Source organism: Rissa tridactyla, chromosome 1 (genome assembly GCF_028500815.1).
Source record: "Rissa tridactyla isolate bRisTri1 chromosome 1, bRisTri1.patW.cur.20221130, whole genome shotgun sequence".
Lineage (NCBI taxonomy): Eukaryota > Metazoa > Chordata > Aves > Charadriiformes > Laridae > Rissa > Rissa tridactyla.
In genome coordinates this window covers 186,189,602-186,208,682 of record NC_071466.1, presented here as the reverse complement: position 1 = coordinate 186,208,682, position 19,081 = coordinate 186,189,602, and the positions used below count along the sequence as shown (strand labels likewise).

General features: G+C 38.7%; 1 protein-coding gene across 1 annotated transcript in view; it reads left to right on the top strand.

The window, feature by feature from the left end:
- Positions 1-19,081, top strand: part of TMEM117 (transmembrane protein 117) — a 217,208-nt gene that overhangs the window by 91,306 nt on the left and 106,821 nt on the right. The window contains exon 4 of the mRNA XM_054187323.1: positions 4,463-4,562. Coding sequence (XP_054043298.1) covers positions 4,463-4,562 — 100 coding nt within the window. The remainder of the gene's footprint in view (positions 1-4,462; positions 4,563-19,081) is intronic.

Sequence of the window (19,081 nt, the reverse complement as noted above, 5' to 3'; positions counted from 1 at the left end):
TTTGCAGCCTGCGTGAACTCCCATGCTGTCACTTGTTGGCCATTGTCAAGGCATTTCATTTTGCCATGTGCACAAAGGAAGATGAGTTCCCCACAGATAAGAAGCTATTTTGGGAGAATGCCAGATAATAAAACCACTTCAGAAAATCATGTATCAGACTGCAGAGCACGTACAGACTTTTTGTCACTCAACATAAAAGACATCTAGGCCTCCCTCCTTTTCGAAGAGCCTTAAGTTACCACTCTCTTGCAGTTCTTGCAGAGTCTATACAGAACTCTGCCAGCCCAGTGCTTTAGATACCCTGATGTATAAAAAGCCAGCTGAAGGGTAGTTAAGATGCACCAACGTTGCTAAAATGACATTAAAAGGTAACTAAAACCTCCCAAAAGTATGTAGGGTCTCATTGCAGTCCGTGGAGGCCTAGGATTCAGTTCAGATGCGTCTGGGTTGTTTGTCACAGGCCTTACAAGAGTTCCAGATCTCTTTGGATTATCATCTGAAGACCAGGATATGTCACAGCACCTGGAATGATTTAGTCACATAGGTTTAGCAATACCTTTTGGTATTTGAACGTACTGTTTTGACATGCTAGCCATCTTGCAGTAATGTAAGGCAAACAAATCCTTCACCCAGCATGGCTACAGTAGTGTAAGCACAAATTGTGCTCTAATCTGCATTGATTATTCTGACTAGAACTCCATTGAGAGCTTGGATCTTTGGCTCTCACTTAAATTTAATTGTCTAAATTCAAGTTATATCCCAGTTTTAGATTCCTGTGATGGTCCAGAAAACACCATCTTGGCCCTGAGTTTCAGCCATGACTTTTATTCCAGTGCCTAGAACAATGTTGATAGCACCACAGTGGCTTGTACATCTTTATCCAATTTAAAATTAAAAATGTTCCATTTGTTTTCACACTGTTCATCATTTTGGCAACTGCTGAAGTGTCATCCTTCTTTGAAAAAAATGCTCTGGTATCTTCCTTTCTTTGAGCAATTTCACCAGGCTAGTGCTGTTGTTTCCCTCTTTCTGTTCTGTGCACTCTCTGCTGCTAACTCCAGAAAAGGTAATCAAATGCATTGGGCTTGTGTCTTTTTACTGATTCACTGTTATTAAATTACCTTTTTATGATGGGGTTTTTTGGACTCTGTTTTAGAACGTTGTGTCTCAAGTGTCTTTTGTCTTTTGGTTCCCCTGTTTTGTCCTGTTCTGTCAAAATTGTGGTCTACCTTCCACAGGCCTGCAAAGAGCAATTTCCCTGGCTTTGCAGCTTCCAGTTTTATTGTCAAAGGTTAATAGTGGGTTTGTCCCGAATCCCAATCACAAACTTGTCCTTTAGCTATAGCGTTCACAAGTATTGGTTCCTCAGCCTTTAATTATTTACACTTATCCTGTCCTTTTCTGAAGAGCTTTTTGCTCTTTTATGAGCTTTTACTGCTGTGTTTTTCCACTCGCCATTTTCTTAGATTGTGCTATTCATGCAATATGACTGTACCTTGCTACAGAATACAAGCACGGCAAAGCAAACAGAAGCCTTTTGACAAACTGTGGAAAATCTGAGCTGACCAGGACGGTTAACTGGAACCCAACAGCCATTAGCCCTCCTGCAAGGTGCCGACATGGGTCCTAGCCAGGAAGCAGAGTAACCCATGAATGAAAACTGCTCTAATCACTAGCTGTAGCTAGAAAAAAGTGTGGATTTTTCCACAATAGAATAAATTTTACTTTTGGTACTGTTAAAATATATACCCTGGTAACATCATCAGGGGAGCATGGCTTTTTTGAAAATGTCAGCTACTCTCGTTTATATTTAAACTAAAACCTGAAAATGAAAAATGGAAGATTTTTTTCATTTTTAGGAGCAAAAAATCCATATTTTAAAAAAGGCAGTTTCTCTTGGTGTTTTGAAATGAAAATAATACTGCAGAGAGCATAAAAGACACAGGATGTAATGCTCATAGTTAATAAAATAGCAGTGTATTTCATTCTATTTCTAATAAGATAATGACAGTGCTAAAAAATATTTTCCCTGTTCCGTAAAAAGTTGTAGCTGTATTTTAATCAGTAAATGCACTTAAAATATGCACAAATTATGTTCTTAAGAGTTTCTTTATAATATGCTATTTTACTCTAACTGAAGGTCTGTCAATTTGCATATTTAATTTAGGCATTAATTGCTTATAGACTACAATGCACTATTTCTACTAGGCTTCTTGCATGCTATCCTGTTTCAAATTACAAAAAGACAGTAAGGATGATTTGATGCATTCAAGGCCTTTTTATACATTTGAGTGTTGCATCCAGCTCATCTGAACTTATTATAACCCTTCAGATACTTTTAATGTTTGTAAAAACAAGTGACTACATGGAGAATTTCAATTTCAATTAAAAAAATCGCTTATGTCTGGTTTGGTATCTCTTCTGCTTGTTAATACCTACATATAGTGGTCAGTGACCTCTCAGCCTTTTGAGGTAACCCATGTTGGGTACATCAGCCTGCCATGGGTGGCTGTGGCAGGCCCACTATATGTGACGGGGCTATAGGAGTTACCCAACTGACCTGTTTTTCATGAGCGTTGTGCAAGTGTTCATTTAGTTTCTGTACACCTGTAATCATGTATAATCCATACGAGAATCTATAATGCATATGGGAAATGGGAATAAAAAAGGTGAGAACTGTGGGGTTTTGTATGTGTTTCACACTGATGAAAAAGATAAAGATACAGGTTGCTTTTGGGGGCCGGTGCTTACAACTGACATTCATGGTGTGCCATTTTTGTTAATGAGACACCTGCTTAAGGAATGCAGACTTGATCATTTTTTGCCTTCATAAATGCTACAAGGACAGCATACCCAAGATGCAGGAAAAAATGGAATTCCAAATGTTTCCTAGTTATAAAGAGTCTGGGAGAATGTATCTCAGAGGTTCTCGCAGTCTCCCCTAGGTATCTGCTGTTGCCCTCTCTTGGAAACAGGGCATTGGAACAGGGAGACTTTAGGCTGACCCAGTGTGGCTGGTCTTGTGTTCTCACATCCTTACTCACAGCACAATGAATTTAGAATACTGATGATCTTATTGACTACATGGAACATAATTAAGAATAGCTTGGAAAAAAATGTTTACTTTTAATTCCAGCAGAAAATCTGAGCCAGCATTCATATGCTGTTCAACAGATTTTAAAAAAATGGATGGTATTTTTTTTTAGTGACATATTAGTTGTAAGGTCACAAAACGTGTATAATGAAAAGAACCACTAGGGTATGCCATTTAACATCTGTCATAAAACTATTCAATTACATTAATATTTCTACTTGAGAACATATCTAAGAAATGATACAGTGCTGTGCATTCATTTGTGCTAGCAAGAGCCTCTATCCCCATCAAATACTTAGATTTTAATTGGACTGCCCCAAAAAGTGGGACCAGCTTGCATTGATCCAGTTGCAGGGACACGGTCCTAGACATTACAACATTTGGTATATAATAATGGTAAGATTTGAATGATGGATAACGCAATGTTCAAGGAAGTTGTTACGTGCAAGTGTGTCAGTTGTGTGCATCCTTAAATAGGTATGAAATTATATAAGGAGCGTTTACAGGCATCTTGAAAACACAAATATCACTCGGGAAGTTAAAATATAATTGCTATCGTTTGAATATATTAGCTCTTGAGAAGAGTCATCTCTTCTTAAACACTATAAAAGTATTTTAGCAAAGGATATGAGTATATTAAAAGCTGTGATTTTTTTTACAAAGGGTTTGATACAGCATAAGTAACTTTATTGTCTTAATTGCCCTTATAGCATTGTGATGAACTTGAAAGTAGAGGTCAAATTATTGTGTGAGGTTTTAAATCCTATCATCTGTTGCATTATTTAAGCAGAATGGAAATGCTTCTTTTGGATTTAAGTAAAATATAGCCATGAAAATACATTGTATAAATGAAGATACAGTGACTTCTCACTGAAATTCTACAAAGCTTGCTTGCGCTGTTGTGTTAAAAAAACCTATGGTTGTATAACTGGTAGAGTGAAAAGTCAAGTGGCTCAATTATCTTTTTAAAGACAGTTTAAAGATATTAATTTTTCTTCATAAAGATTTTGCAAAGTTACCAATTCTGAGAATGTTGCAATTCCATTTCTACAAAGGAAGAGGTAAGAAGTGTAAAACAGTTTATATTTCCGGAAGCCTTACATAATCCTGAAGCCCTTGCCTACCATTATTTTAGCATCTTCAAAAGAGACACGGGCTGTAAAATCAGATTCACATTTCCATCTGGAATTGGAATTGACCCATCCTGGTTAAGTACTGTGTCAAGACGCAGATCTAGCAGAAAAAGTGATTATGAAGGAACTAGGAAATCTTTCACAGCTAATCATAAATTTTGTCACTAAAGCAAGTTCTTTATAACTGCGTTAAGCAAACATGTATAGCTTACAGTCTGTGTTCTTGTTTCCACAGTGCATACATTATAACAGACTTCATGGGCATCAGGAATGAAAATTTTATGAAGGTAGCTGCAGTTGGGACTTGGATGGGAGATTTTGTCACAGCATGGATGGTAAGAAACGTAATATTACATTTTAAAAGAAAAGAAGAGGAATATGTTTGTTGGTTCCAAGGGAAAGAGGAGAGGAGAAGAGAGAAAACTCTATTTCGTGAAGTATTCCAGTATTTCAACTCAGACAAGTAGAAAGTTAACAAAGGCAAAGTAGCATAATGGCAGGCTGTTTAATTAGCTGGGAGTCCAGAAAAGTTTCAGTTAAAATGTATCAGAGCAATATTTCATTCCTTCTGCTGTGAGTGGGAACGTTGCCATTGACTTCTGTGAGGACAGCACGGTGGCCCTTCTTTGCTACGAAATAGCATGACTTGCTATCTGGTGAAACAGCAAGTAATGGCTAGAGATAAACAAGGATTAAAAAAGAAGAAAAATTAACGGAAAGGTGTGATAAAGAATGATGGAATGAGAGAAAGAAGGCAAGCCAGTTACATCCCAGAATTTGAAAGTAGCCTGTTTGAAGTGAAACTATCAGATTAAGTTAGTCTCTAGTGTAGAATTTTGAGTAATGAAGTTTTACAAGAGATTAAATGTGTTAATGAGGCTGCTTTTCACTCAGATTATAATTGTTATAAAAGTTCTCTCCTGAAATATGGGCAACCCAAAGATCAGTTTAATGAAAGAGGACCAGAAAATGACAGCTAACTGGGAAAAAAATGAATGCGCACATGCGTTTTTATTGTTCAGGTAAAGCATTTCTTAAATACAAAGCGATCAAAAGTGAATTAATTTTTATTTATTTATATTTTTTAAAGTAGGATTAAGTTTTTATGGTTAGTCAAAGTAAGAATTTTTACAATTATGACTGTGACATTAGTAACTGAAGTGAGAATAACATTAATTTAAATTGGGAAAAGCAGTCCATGATTTTTAAGCTTGCATAATAGGTTTTAGTTAGTATATTTTTTTCTTTTCTAATGATTCACTGATACCTCAGTTCCTTTACTCAAAATAATCAACGTAATTTTAGAGGGATTCACTAATATGGGGAATGTCAATGTGGTGAGTGTTTATCACATATCACATAAACATGGATAGAAAAGATCTCAGCCCTGTACGTAGCAAGTGACTGCAATAATCTCTGACATAAGCAAAGAAAAAAACCAAGCTGGATGAATTTTTTGACTGTGGTATGTGTTAGGAGAAAGCACTATAGGAATAGTTTCAAGCAGGAATGACTGTAAGATGCTAAGACTATGGTCTATAAAACTGTAGGAATAGCCTTAGAAGGGTCATCCGAGTTTCTGTCAATTTGTCTTCTATCCTCCACATATTTGGAACATACTGTACAACAGACAGAAGAAAAAAAAGCATCAAGGATTTTTGCAGCATATTGTTCAGTATGTGTCAGTGGATTGTCTGAGACAAATTATGCTCTCTGAAATGGTGGCCATGAAAAGCAAGTACAGAGCAAATCATCTGTACATACATTACAGTAAGGACATTGCAGAATTGGTGCATTGACTGATGTTGACAATTAGTGTGGATTTCTTGTGAATCAGTAATAAAATTCATGGCTACTTTTGAGTACCTTTAGCTTGACCCCTTTTTTTTATGGGCTTCCACAGCTTTATCCCACTATGGAAGGAAAGATGATGCATAAGTTAAGCTAAGTTGAGAAGGGTCACATTCATCATACACGTATGACTTAGAGCTCCAGTGATAGATTACATACAAGTTGCACTACATTAGGTGACATTCCATTTTTTTAGTCCCTATTTTCTCATTTCCTTGAAAAAAACTGTTACATGCAGGACTGTTTAAAACACGGAAATGGCTGGATTCAAGAGGCATGAGAAACCTGATCCTTTTCTATGTACTCAAAGCCCTCTCAGGTCTTTTCAGCAATGGAAGCACAATGGAATTGTGCCACAGCAGATTCCAAGTGGAGGATGGAGTTATCACTGAGGAACGGGAGACTGGGAGAGACTGCAGAGGCAGTTTGGAAAGGGGAGGCTGTAAACTAGGCTGGTTCTGTTAGCTTTCAGGAAGAGCAGAGGGCATGGGATTGGAGGGTCAAGGATTTTAGGGTCACTGATTTTAAGACATGCTTTAATTGCAGGAGGAGAATTAAGGGGCATGGTGATTGGTGTTTAGATCTTCATAGCAAAAGAGAATAGTGAGATTGCTTCTGCAATGCAAATCTCTAGGCAAAGTGTATGAATCAGTCAATGGAAATTACAGTATTTAAGGGCAGATAAGCCTAGGAACATCAAAAAAGCTACAGTCAGGTAAAGCGGTATTAGTAACAGAGAAGAACAGACATGTACATTGGTGCATGTGCATGTACATTGGTGCAAACCTCCCACACAGCCTAACTTTAGCAATCTTATTCTATATGAACAGAAATTATCATGTTGTTTATATTTGAATTTGCTTGACTTTTCGCATCCCAAGCCCAGCATGGGATTGATATCAAAGTGACATGAGTCTTCTGTAGGATTATTATATTTTATGAAGTTCTTCAATCCTGTTTGGAAACATGAAAGAAAACCCAAACCTGCAAAGGAACTTTTGCACATCTTCCCATTCACATCAGTGCTTATATTTTCTCATGTTTAAGAAGTTTCTGTAAAGAAGCCAGCCATCCTTAGACTACAAAGGAGAAGATGACAAAGCAGATGTAGCCTTCACTTCAGTGTATTTGAACCATATTGGAATTAAGCGCTTATTCCCTATTTAATTGGAAACTTTGAAAATAAGCAGCAATAAAGCAGAACAGATGGGATTACATTTTAAAAATGAGTAATCAATAAACAATAATATTGCCCTAGTACAGCAAGGAGAGGCTTATTAAATCAGGAAAGTGATTGAAATGTGAAAATATGTTTTGGATTGCTGTTTGTTTATGATTTAAAAGGCAGAATTGAGCCTTCTCCCTCAACACTTCCTAGCTCACTGACTAGTTCAGTGATAGGGTCTGACTCTATTCCTAATAAAATCAGCAATATTCTTTCCATAGTGTGTAAAGGGAATGCTATGGGTGTGCAATGAGGGGCCATGCTGTGGTGCACAGGAGCTTCTCCTTTGTACCTCTGGACAGGAACTTCTGTCACTAATAATCATCTTTGCCTGAAATCTGTAGTAAGTGTTAGATGTTCTAAATAAGTCTGTGAAGAGGGGAATGGGTTCAATACACTAACCGTGTCTGCACTTTTCCCTCTTTGAAGCCAGGGAAGTATATTCTGCACCTGCTTTGACATGCTCTCCTGCTCTCATAAAATGTGCGTTCTGTTCTCATGGAGAGTGGCTTTGAGGCAGACACCACAGGATTTGGCACAGTAGGATAGCTTTGAAAAAAAGGTTGGATTCCACCCAGACAAGCCTATAAACTAGCAATTATGGCCGCCTTCTGGGAGAGTGTGAGCAGGCTGAGGAACGAGCTGATTCCAGGGCAGAATCTCTGATGGTTAGTCAGATGGCCTCCTGATTCTCTGTGTAAAAACGAGGAACCTGCTGCAGCTGTTTTTGTGAGGAACACAGTCCTCAGCACATGTGGTAAGGCATGCTGAGGGTATTACCTACAGGAGTGGATGGCACTGAACATTGACACAGAGGGCAGAGTACAACCAGGGCCCCCTCTGTTCTTTACAGCCTCCTGGTGAGGCGGAACAGCCTGCTTTACTTCCTCTTCCCAGGCACTGTTGGCTTTTAGACTGTCAATATTCTTGTTCTCCGCTTCGAGTGATGGCTTTTTGGGCTCTCCAAAATTACACATTGGTCCTGTGCTATGAAAGATACTTGCACCACTTTGAGAGGTTTGCTTACTAACTGCTGTTGCCATTTACATTAAAGACATATCCCTGCTTACAGGCCCTACAAACATGTGAAAGAGTCTAAACAGGAGGAGTTTGTTACATCTTCCTTAGACCTTGCTTGCTAGGATTATCAGAAGTTGAATCAGTCAACTTCAGCCAAAGGCTGGTGCTAATTGCTATGAATATATGGGGGCCTGATCCTCTTGACAGGGGATCCTATTCCCATTTACCTTCCTTCTGAAAGGTAATTTAATTGAGATTCTCCTTTCCCTTGTTAATTGCTAGAGGGAACTGAGCAGCAGAGATTCTGCCAGCTCATATCATCAAAAACAATGATAAACCCAAGGGATGGTTTAGTTTATTATTCATCAAAATAGTATTTACCAAATCTGTACCAGCATGTTCTTTTTAACAAGGAGAAGCCAAGACTTCTCTCAGTGCTGTGCTTTAGCACAGTACTTGGCACGATGTTTTACAGTGTAAGCTGAATCATTGTCACAATTCCTGGCTGTTCTTTCTGACACCTTCACTCGACTTCAGTTTGACTTTTCCATCGCTTGGGACCATGAAGACTCCCAGGACCATTTCTGTCTTTCATCTTAGCACAGGAATTAGTAGGAAGTTGGGAAGTAGTACTTCCAGCATAGTCTGGATAGAAGGGTGATAGGTCAGCACTTGTTCCACTGACCCATTTTCCAGGACTGACATAAAACACATCCTATGCACTTGGATGGATGGATATGGAGGTAGAGACCTTCTACCTAAGTCTTCTTGTCAGGGCATAGTATTGGGATTTCAAAAAGTTATTACTGAGTGATGAATCCACACCTACCTTTCCTCATTAGTGAAACTGGCTAATGACCCCCATATACACAAATTGCCTGGGCTTCTGTGAAGTTTCTCAGGCAAGAGAGTCACATCATTAGGTGATCACGCCTATAATTCATGACATACAACTTGTGGTGGAATGCTGCTTTCCTTGATAAAGCTTACCTGTTCTTCTGTGAGAAGGATTTTCTGCTCACTGGGATTTTCAGTGCTAGCTGAAAAAGCCCCAGGAAATGTACTTCTCTGGCCAAATGGACCAGGTTTCCAGTCGTATAATTCCAGAGGACAAATCTCACACCATTGTATGTTCTGGCTTTGCTAGTTGTGAAAGAAATAGATTTTATTCTGTTCTTTTCATTCACATTTCTCCATTGGACATTTTTTATCTTCATCCTCTGTTGAAGGAGGCTTCTGTATTTTCCCATTTTGTGAGACTAACGTGTCTTACCTGGCTGGTCACAGTGAAGCTAGTAGAGGGGGCCTGTGACTGGTTCATAAAGAAGACTCTAGAAGGCTGAAGCCTGTCCATGTAGTCTTGATGCTATTAAAATCAATAGCTGACAGGGTGGAGTGAATGGTTACTGCCATGCAAGCACACAGTAAATCTGTAGACTCCTAAACCAGAACTTCTTTTTGTCGCATGCACCATGTTAGAACTGCGGCTACACCTGTAAGAACGTAATACTTGTACCTGGTCAGAAGGAAAATCCATCCAACCTAGCGTCCTGCCTCAAACTGTGACTATGAGCAGAAGTCTATCAGGAGAGTAAGAACAAGGCAATCATAGATGGTAGTGTCCTCTAACACTCTCTACATCTGCATGCAGTTTTGTGTCTATAATAACTCCTGATCTCACCTTTAGCCCAAGTACTTCTTTTACCATCCACAGCATTATTTGGCAACAAGTTCCAGAGTTCACTGTATAAGGAATCACCTCCTTTTGTTTGTTTTGTTTCCTGCTAAACTAAGTTGATGCCTTTAGTTCTTTACTGAAGAGAAAACAAATACTTCATCCCTGTATGCTTTCTCCTTAATGTATATGATTTTGTAGACATACAGTTAACTCTAATTTACCCCATGTTCAGGCTGATGATCTCTAGCCTAGTAAGTTGTTCCTCATACACAAGCTGTTCCATATATTTTATTATCTTTATTGCCATTCTTTGCAATTTTTCCAGTTTTGCTCTGTCCTTAATAGGGAGATCACAACTGCCCACAGTATTCAAGGTGTGGGTGACCTATGGGTTTTACAGGGATATAATGATGTTCCCTGGTTTTCTGTTCCTTTCCTGATAGTTACTAACATTCATGGCAGGGAGGTGTTCACTATATAGGGCACTAAGAGCATGTTTTCATGCTACTATATTATCATAATCTCAAGATCTTGCTTCTGAGCTTTAATGGTCAGCTGAGGGCCAATCGCTTCATAAATGATCCTAGAATTGTTTTGCCCCCTGTACATCGTTTTGCATTCATCTACAAAGAATTTCATCTGCTTTTTTTATTGCCTAGGGACTTACTTCTGTAAGGACCTTTCTCAATTCTTCGTAGTCAGCAAGCCATCATGCTTATTACAGTGCATAACTTAATATCATTATAAAGCCTTCTCACCTCACTGCTCACTCATTTTACCAGGTTGCTTAGGAATATGATGAATGAGCGCATCCCCTGCACAAATCCCTGTGGAACTCCGCTAATGACCTCCCTCCATTGCAAGAGCTGTCTGGCTAACCTACTTACCTTCTGTTCCCTGTCTTTTAACCAGTTATTTATCAACATAAAGACCTTCCCTAAAGCTCTGACTGTTGGGTTTCCATAGAAGCCTTTGATGAGGGATTTTTCAAAAGCCTTTTAGAAAATTCAGGTTAGGCTATTTTAACCACATCTCCTTTATCCATGTGCTTTGTTGACCTCATTCAGTAATCCTGTTCTGAAGTATCCCCATTCCCGATATTTACAGAACCAGCCACTTAGCACTCCTTTCACATTCTCAGTGTTTCCTGTTGCCATTAAAGATGTATTCAGACCATTATGGGTGGCCTCGAAAGTTCTGTTTGCATGAAAGACAAAAAGTCCCAGCTCAGGAGCTATGAACGTGTGGAACAGTATGGAACCATCTTCATGTGCCTTATCAGTGAAAGACAATGAGATTATTTCCTAGAAGTTAAACTTTGTATCTTCATTTTACCTCATTTTCCTTCCATTTTCTCTATCCTTTTCCCTCAACACCCCTTTGTCTTATGACCCGGGCACCATTTTGCAGGTGAACAAAAATTAAGGTGGGAATATTTTGTTCTGTATGTTCTTGCACATAGCAGAAGGGTCATCAGAGCCTGAACATGGCTGTTAATGTTATCCTGAAGACAGAAATGTCTCTGCTTGTGGTAAGACCTATATTCTGAATATGTGTGTGGATTACATGTTTCAGAGAACATCAACACAGATACATAACCTCTCTTTCCTGAAAAGTTACATGTTCTACGGATCTCTTAGGCTGAACAGGGAGGATCTTAAATAGTTTTTGTTTTTTTCATAGTTAGGTGGAATTTTTGAATCATAATTTTGGACCCGTGTCTGCTAAAGTCATTCTTTGAACCTGGCCCCCTCTTAACCTTCTTGCTGAGAAACACCTGTTTTTTTCTTCCCTGCTGTACAGGCAGTAGACATAATCTAATTGCTGTAGTTTGGGATAAAAGTGTTCAACTGCCCCAAATGTATGCTTGCTTAGCCCTTTGTTTTGACCTTGTAAATACTGGTGTGGACTTTCTCTGTAAATTTGAAGCATAATGGTCTAATATACTGTACAGTGTAGGGTGAAGTAAAGTAGCACATGCATTATACTTTAATAAACCCATCACTTGATGTTATCTTCTGGTAGATACCTGTTACCTGTAGATTATGCTCCATCTGCTTTCTTCTTTATTAATTTTTGTAATAAGAACAGATGTTTACTTATTGCCATTAAAACATTTTAAGCTATTTTCAAGAGTTTTAACAGTATTTGGAGATATTTACTTTTGACCGTTGCCATTGTGATCCTGAAAAACAGTATTTTTTTGTAGAATAGGATAACAGGCTGTTGAATGATTTTGAAGTGCTTCCCTTGTGTCCATTAAGAGAGAATATTATTCTTTTCCTCATTTGCTCTCAGACATAACTATCTATGTCGACATCGTAGAGGAATGAAGGATTCATTGCCACTGTGAAGAAACTAGGTTGATTTACCTCTTTATTTTTATTTCATCTATAATGCGTCTGTGTTGTTAGGGCATGTTCAAACAAAGTGAGCAACCTTGATGCTGCAAGTACTATCATATTGCTGAAAATAACAGGCACACTAAACTATTGCAGTGCAAACAGAATCATAGAATCACAGAATCATAGAATCATTTAGATTGGAAGAGACCTTTAAGATAATTGAGTCCAACCATTAACCTAACACTGCCAAGTCCACCACTAAACCATGTCCCTCAGCGCCACATCTCCAGGTCTTTTAAATACCTCCAGGGATGGTGACTCAACTGCTTCCCTGGGCAGCCTGTTCCAACGCTTGACAACCCTTTCAGTGATGAAATTTTACCTAATATCCAACCTAAACCTCCCCTGGCATTTCCTCTTGTCCTATTACTTGTTACTTGGGAGAAGAGACTGACTCCCACTTATGGTGAGGGCCAATCGCACTGCCTGGTCCAGAAGTAGAAGACTTGACATTAATTATTGAGATAGATAGAAAATAAAATACTAATGTGACTAAAAATTGACATCTTCTTTGGTACAGGGAAGGACACCAGTATAAAAAATAGCTGAAAGAAAATGTATCATCATCATTAAAAATAATAAATTTTCTGGGATTTTGTATGTAACTTTTTAACTAAAAGAGTAGCCACAAATGTTCGCTCTTAAATTTATTTGAGACTTAAAAAGTAATTCTTCTGTCCAGAAAATTCCATTCAGCAAAGCATAGTATATTGTTTTATTTGCAAGCAGTGAAGAATCCACCATTTTGATGCACATTCCAAGGTAGTTTGGAGAGTCAGAAATCTTGAATGACTGACATCTTTTCTAACTCATGTCTCTGTCAAGGATTGGGCATGACAATTCAGATTATGATCAGTGTCAATCTTCTTGATTGTTTCTGTTCCACTGACATATCAAATGACAAAATAAAACTGTAATTGAATTTGCAGTGGCATCTGAAATACCGTATAGCTAACAGCTCTGCCGTACTTCAGTAGTGGAAATGAAATTAAACTATGAAGCACGAAGTGGAAGGAACAAAGCAGATGACACATTTTACTAAACTCACTTGCCAGGACTGCACAGGAATGTGACTAATAACGTCATTGGTGGCAACGTGTTTCTTTCCATTCAGAGAAGCAGGCACAATGCCACTTGCCCTTTTTATCTTTCTGTGTTTCTGTTTTTGTTTTTCTTTCCTCATCATAAGGGCCAGTCCAGTTGCAGAGCCATTCTGTAGCTAGTTCTGTCTCCAAGTGATAACCCACATGTAAATTCATTGACACAACGGCTGTTGATATACCCAGTTATTCAAGACCTGCTAATTTTGTATTTTCAGTTTTGTAGGGCACGAATGCGCTCACATTCTGCTCAGCTTCATGGCTGGTACTTAGTTATGTAAGGTGGAGTGTGCCTGGTGTCATCTGAGTTCATCCAGTCATCCCATCAAGTCAGATTGCACTATTATTTATTCATTGATTGATGGTGTAGCCATCTGTTCATATGCTCTAGATTATAATTATCTGCCTTTTCAAGCTTGATCTTTTTTGTATTCCCCTGTTACCTTGTCATTTGAATTCTGCCCAGGCATTGCCAGAGGTGTTACTTCATCCCTGTCTGTTTCCCAGCCAGTTAGTTCCTTCAGCTCATCATCACAGCAGGTATATTTGTTAACCATTTTTGGGGCTTTAAAACATGTGCATCTAGCAGTAAAAGCCTCAGGATTTTCTTCTGCAGAAGGCCACAGCCACCTCTACCTCAGAGCTCAAGAGTTAGAATTGGAAGCCCCAAAGTTGGTCCCCAAAATTTATCCTGGAGTTTCTCCAAAGCAGCTGCTGACAGCTTTCTATGAAAAGCAAAAATAGTTGTAGGAGTTCTTTCAAGTAGGTGGGAAATTTAACCAACTTTTTTTTTAAATAAGGAGTGTGAACTCATACACACATTTTTGTTACCTTTTATGCACATTTCTGTACTGTCTGGATCCCTATCTCAAAAAATAATGTCAGATCTTCTGCTTCTGGACCAGAAGTGCAGTTGATTATGAATGGTCTTACCACAAAAACAGAGCTGTTTCATGCTGTGAAACAATCTGTAAAGATTCTGCTCATTATCAGAAAATCAGCCCAGGTTCTCAGCTTTGTTCTCAGTCAGGTTATTCACCCCATTTTCAGATCTCAGTGCTGATGATGTGTTGTTTTCTACTGGGGCCAAAAGTCTGCAGATGGTCAGTCAAGGTTCACCAGGTAGCAATCTCAACCCAATAATCTTTAGTGGGTGAGTAATTAATTTCTTCTACCCTACTGTCCTTAGTGTTCTGGTAGAAATAATTAAAATGCTCTCCACTGGAAGGATCTAGTTCTCAGTGTGACTTGAGCTGGGTGCTGAAGTCTCCTCTGGGTCCAGTGTTTCAGCCTTGCGACTTGTTCACTGCTGCAGCTTTCGATGGAAGTATCTTTCTTGGATACTTCTTCAGCAAAGTATACATGATACCAGTATACATGGGTGTTTCTCTTCTCCAATCAAGGTATTCTTCACAGATACGATACCTCTACAAAACAATCCTAAATTCTTTGCATTTTCAGTTTCCAACTTCTACCACAGTCAAAGAAATTAACATACTTGTTATTCTCACCTTCATCTCATATCTTTGGGCTGAGCCATCGAGATGGATGTCTCTTTTTTAAGTTGACAATGCCAGAAGTTCCCACAATATTTTTGAAGAGCTGACAAATCCAAAAAGTTAGACCCTGCTTGCTGAGACTGCAATCTGCCTCTTACAAGATTGCTATGGGGCTTCTTTTCATCATTGGAGCACATTTCAATTACAGCTCAAGCTACATTCCAGCTGGAAGTTGTCTCTGCTCCTAGCATTGCCCAAGTGACCATAAAGAGCTCTCGTTATTCTTTCATAAAGCTGTATGCCATATACAGATGCCCATAATTGATGTGGTAGGTAATTGGGTAGTCTCACTGTTTCTGTATGGGCTGCTTTACTGGCCAGCCCCAACCACAGTCCAGGTAAACAAACAACTGAGGGTAAAAAGAGATTTTCTGGTAGCTGGAGATCTTTAAGATGCATGTTCAATCATTTTCCACACTTATTCTTACCTCTCCTAGAACTTTTTTGTCTAGTGTTTGCAGGTGATGTAGATGTTATTTAAACAATACCTAATTTTGGTGTCCTACAGGCAAAGAGAGAGTAAATGGAGCTGTAGCGGGCAGCTGTGTGCCCCCTTGGAAGTATCTGCTCTTTCGTGCTGCCATGCTCATGTAGCAATAGTATAAGTTCACATATGAACTGAATGTTTTGAATAGTCATGTGGCTGGTTGTTAACCTGTTTTTACTCTTTAGAAGCTGCATTGTTTATATAAAAATAGTACTTAGTCCAACAAGATTTACTTGTTATAAAAAGGACTTAATAGAAGGCCAGAAATGATAGTCAGTAGCGAGGATTGTAGTTATCCTCCAGAAACTGGAATAATTTTCCATTAGTTTCCTAGTTGCTGTAAAAGAGCAAGAGATGATACATTTTTAGCTTTAGTTTTCTAATTAGCCTAAGTTAAAGACAACATATACTTGTTATCTGTATGCACACTGTTCTTCCATAGTTCTGGGTGTAGGATCATGGGAAAAATTCCACTAAGTACACTGTTCAAATGAATTCAGGAATTCAGTACTGAACAATACCACTGATTTATCTTATCTTCTGTCTTGTATCCTGCACTGGTCAGTGTGAGATGCTCACAGTGAAAGTTAATGAGGTGTCCTCAGAGACTCTCTGGGAGGCTGAAGAAGGCAGGAAGTAAAAGAGGGTGGAGAGGTGCATTTTCCATGAAGTCTTCAATAACTAGAGCCCCAGTTACTGTCAATGGGGGCCACTGCAGAGCTTGTTTGCCCCAGCTGCCTAACTGAGCTTTTCATGATCAAACAAGGAAACAGATTCCTCCTGGGGAGGGACAGAGGCAAAAAGTAAATCGGTAGGAGCAAGGTGTGTCTGTTCTTTACTGGGGTAAAGCACAGGCAGAATGGAGGAGGCTCAGGAGATGCAGGACAGTGAAACAGATGTTTACTTTTCAGATGCTACAGGTTTCATATTGAATGCCCTGACACACTGCATTCCTCCTGCGAATTTCAAACTCTGTCTGACTGGAAAAGTGAAGTGAAATCTCTTTTCTTTTTTGATGACATTATTGCGTGATTTTCTGATATTATAAAATGGAAACCAGTGCTATTTCTTGTGACGACTTCTGGGATAACTCTTAGTGGATGATAAGATTCTGTGTTTGTTACTGCGTTGTAGTTATTTCACTATTAAAACACAGAAAGCCTACTTCTTAATTGTCGTAGTGCCCTTATACCCTCCAAAAGCCCTTAAAAACTACTAGATTCATTAGGCAGATGAGAATTCTGCAAAAGCAGTCAAAAATTCCATGGCATCTTGCCCAGAGAGCCTGTGTGGGCACAGTATGCCTCAGTGATTTCACTACCCAGTGATGGTTCCGTGATTGCCTTTTCCATGTTACACATATGCCTGTGTGTAGGGCATGAGGAACTGGGCAATTACAAGCAGATGGGGAATGCGAGCAAGCAAGCTGAGAACTACCCACCTAGGCAATGGTGTAGTGGTGTGCTTAGAAGTTAAGGTGACTGTCTTCTGACTGTGGTGAATGTTGGACTCGACATTGTGGTTGGACTTAATGATCTTAAATGTCCCTTCCAACGTAGACAATTCTAACATGAAACTGAGGCCTAATGCTTGCTTCCTTTTTATCTAAGACTTATCTGTGCATTTTATTCTGACAATAAAGTTTCTTTTAATTCCAGAACAGTGGTGATACCAGTCCTGAAATCTCCAGTGCTCTGAGATGCTTTAAAAATGCATGAAGGATCATGTCAAATATTAATGGGAGCTGTTCTGTTCTCCAAATGTTGTAGGTGAAAGATATGGCTCCATCTTTTTCAAAAGACAAGGTGTGAGGGAGAAGATACGTTTTCCTGCAACTCAAAGCTTGTGTGATTTATTTGTTTTGTAGCTTCAATTAGCCATATAGTTATAAATCAGTGAGACTTCGGGTCCTGTATTTTCTTTTCCTCTTTATCATGCTCTCCTTTACTTTTTTTCATGTAGAACTGTATTTGCTTCTTGACAGTACGTATGCAGCAGATCTTGATATATCCTGGTTACATGTGTTTAGAAACTCAAGTCAAAGTACCATATAAATTAAAGTAACTATGCAGCAATTCTGCATTCTGACATGATGTACTCCTTAGGAATGGTGTGAATGAGTGGGTGTTAGAAGTGCTGCAGAAGTGGGACTCTAGAAATAACATGTTCTTACTGAAGATCTTTGAGTACAGATGGCAAATGTGTAAACTGTTGGAGTCTCTAAGATGGACACTTCCTCTCTGGAACAATCTGGTTCTGTATGAGACTGCAAGCACAAACTTTTTTCACTGACTGGCAGAAGAAAATAATTTTCTTGCTGGAACTGAAACTGAAGCCATTACCTCAGTAAATCTGCCAAGATGTGCAATGAGATTCTATAATGAAACGGGAAGAGGTTGTTTGATAAGTATTATAAAAGAAATATTGAACTGACCATGCAAATTCAGCTGAAGATCTTTAGTGGATTAAATATATGGTGAAATAAGACCTTCTGTATCCGCAGAGAGAGATTAGCAGCAGATGGCAGTGGTATACAGCAAAGCATTTCTTTAATTCTGAATTCCTTCAGGGTCTGTAGGATGAACGATTAGAAACTCTGTAAAGGGAAAAGAGGTAAGGAGGACGTTTTATTATGAAAAAGCATATCACAGCACCCTTGCCTAACAAAATGATGTATAAAATCTGCACTTCTGTACAAGGGAGAGCATGGTTGAGACTGGTAAACTAAGAAAGAAGAAACTATTGCTAATCTTAAACTACATTATTTTGAGGGATGGGTCTTCAACCGAGAAACTTTATTATGAGGTTGGAAGAAGATGCTGATGCATCTGGTGTCTGTTTCCCTTCTGTATAGACTTGTCTTCTCTTTTTATACTTTTCATTTCACATTCCCTAGAGTATAATCATCAAAACTGAAATCAATGATAAATTTCTATTGTCTGGATTTAATCTCTGATGCTGTTCTGTAGAGTAAATATGTTTAGACTATGGCCAAAAAGAAATGGTTTAAATGCCCAAGTTACCAGAATACCGTTCATTTTGTATTGAATTATGCCTAAAAATAAAATAAGGTTATTCTCATGACAGCTACAGTGCCTTAAAAATGGTATCCCATGTTGCCACAGGTCAACTCAACCCACACATTCTGAAGATCAATACAATATATCAGAAGAGCAATTAAGCAAGTGCTTGCGTAAATACAGCACAGAATTAATTTTCCTGTGTGGTACTGCATAATATATGAATTTGTTGTAATATGGTGTGAAGAGTTCCCTTAATCCACCCTGCTAAGAAATAGTAGAACCCTGCATTAAATTGAGCGAGGATTCCTGACTCGTAAATGAAATCACTAACTTCACCCTGTTTGTGCAGGAGATGACAGTAATGCTGAGCCCAAAATGGAGAAATCTTAGCAACTGTCAAACTTAGACTTATGATATGCTAGCCAGAAGGTCAGATTTTAGATACCCATACTTGTGATGAAGAAACATTGAAGCGATCACACTTCTGATCAAGAAACACTGAAAAT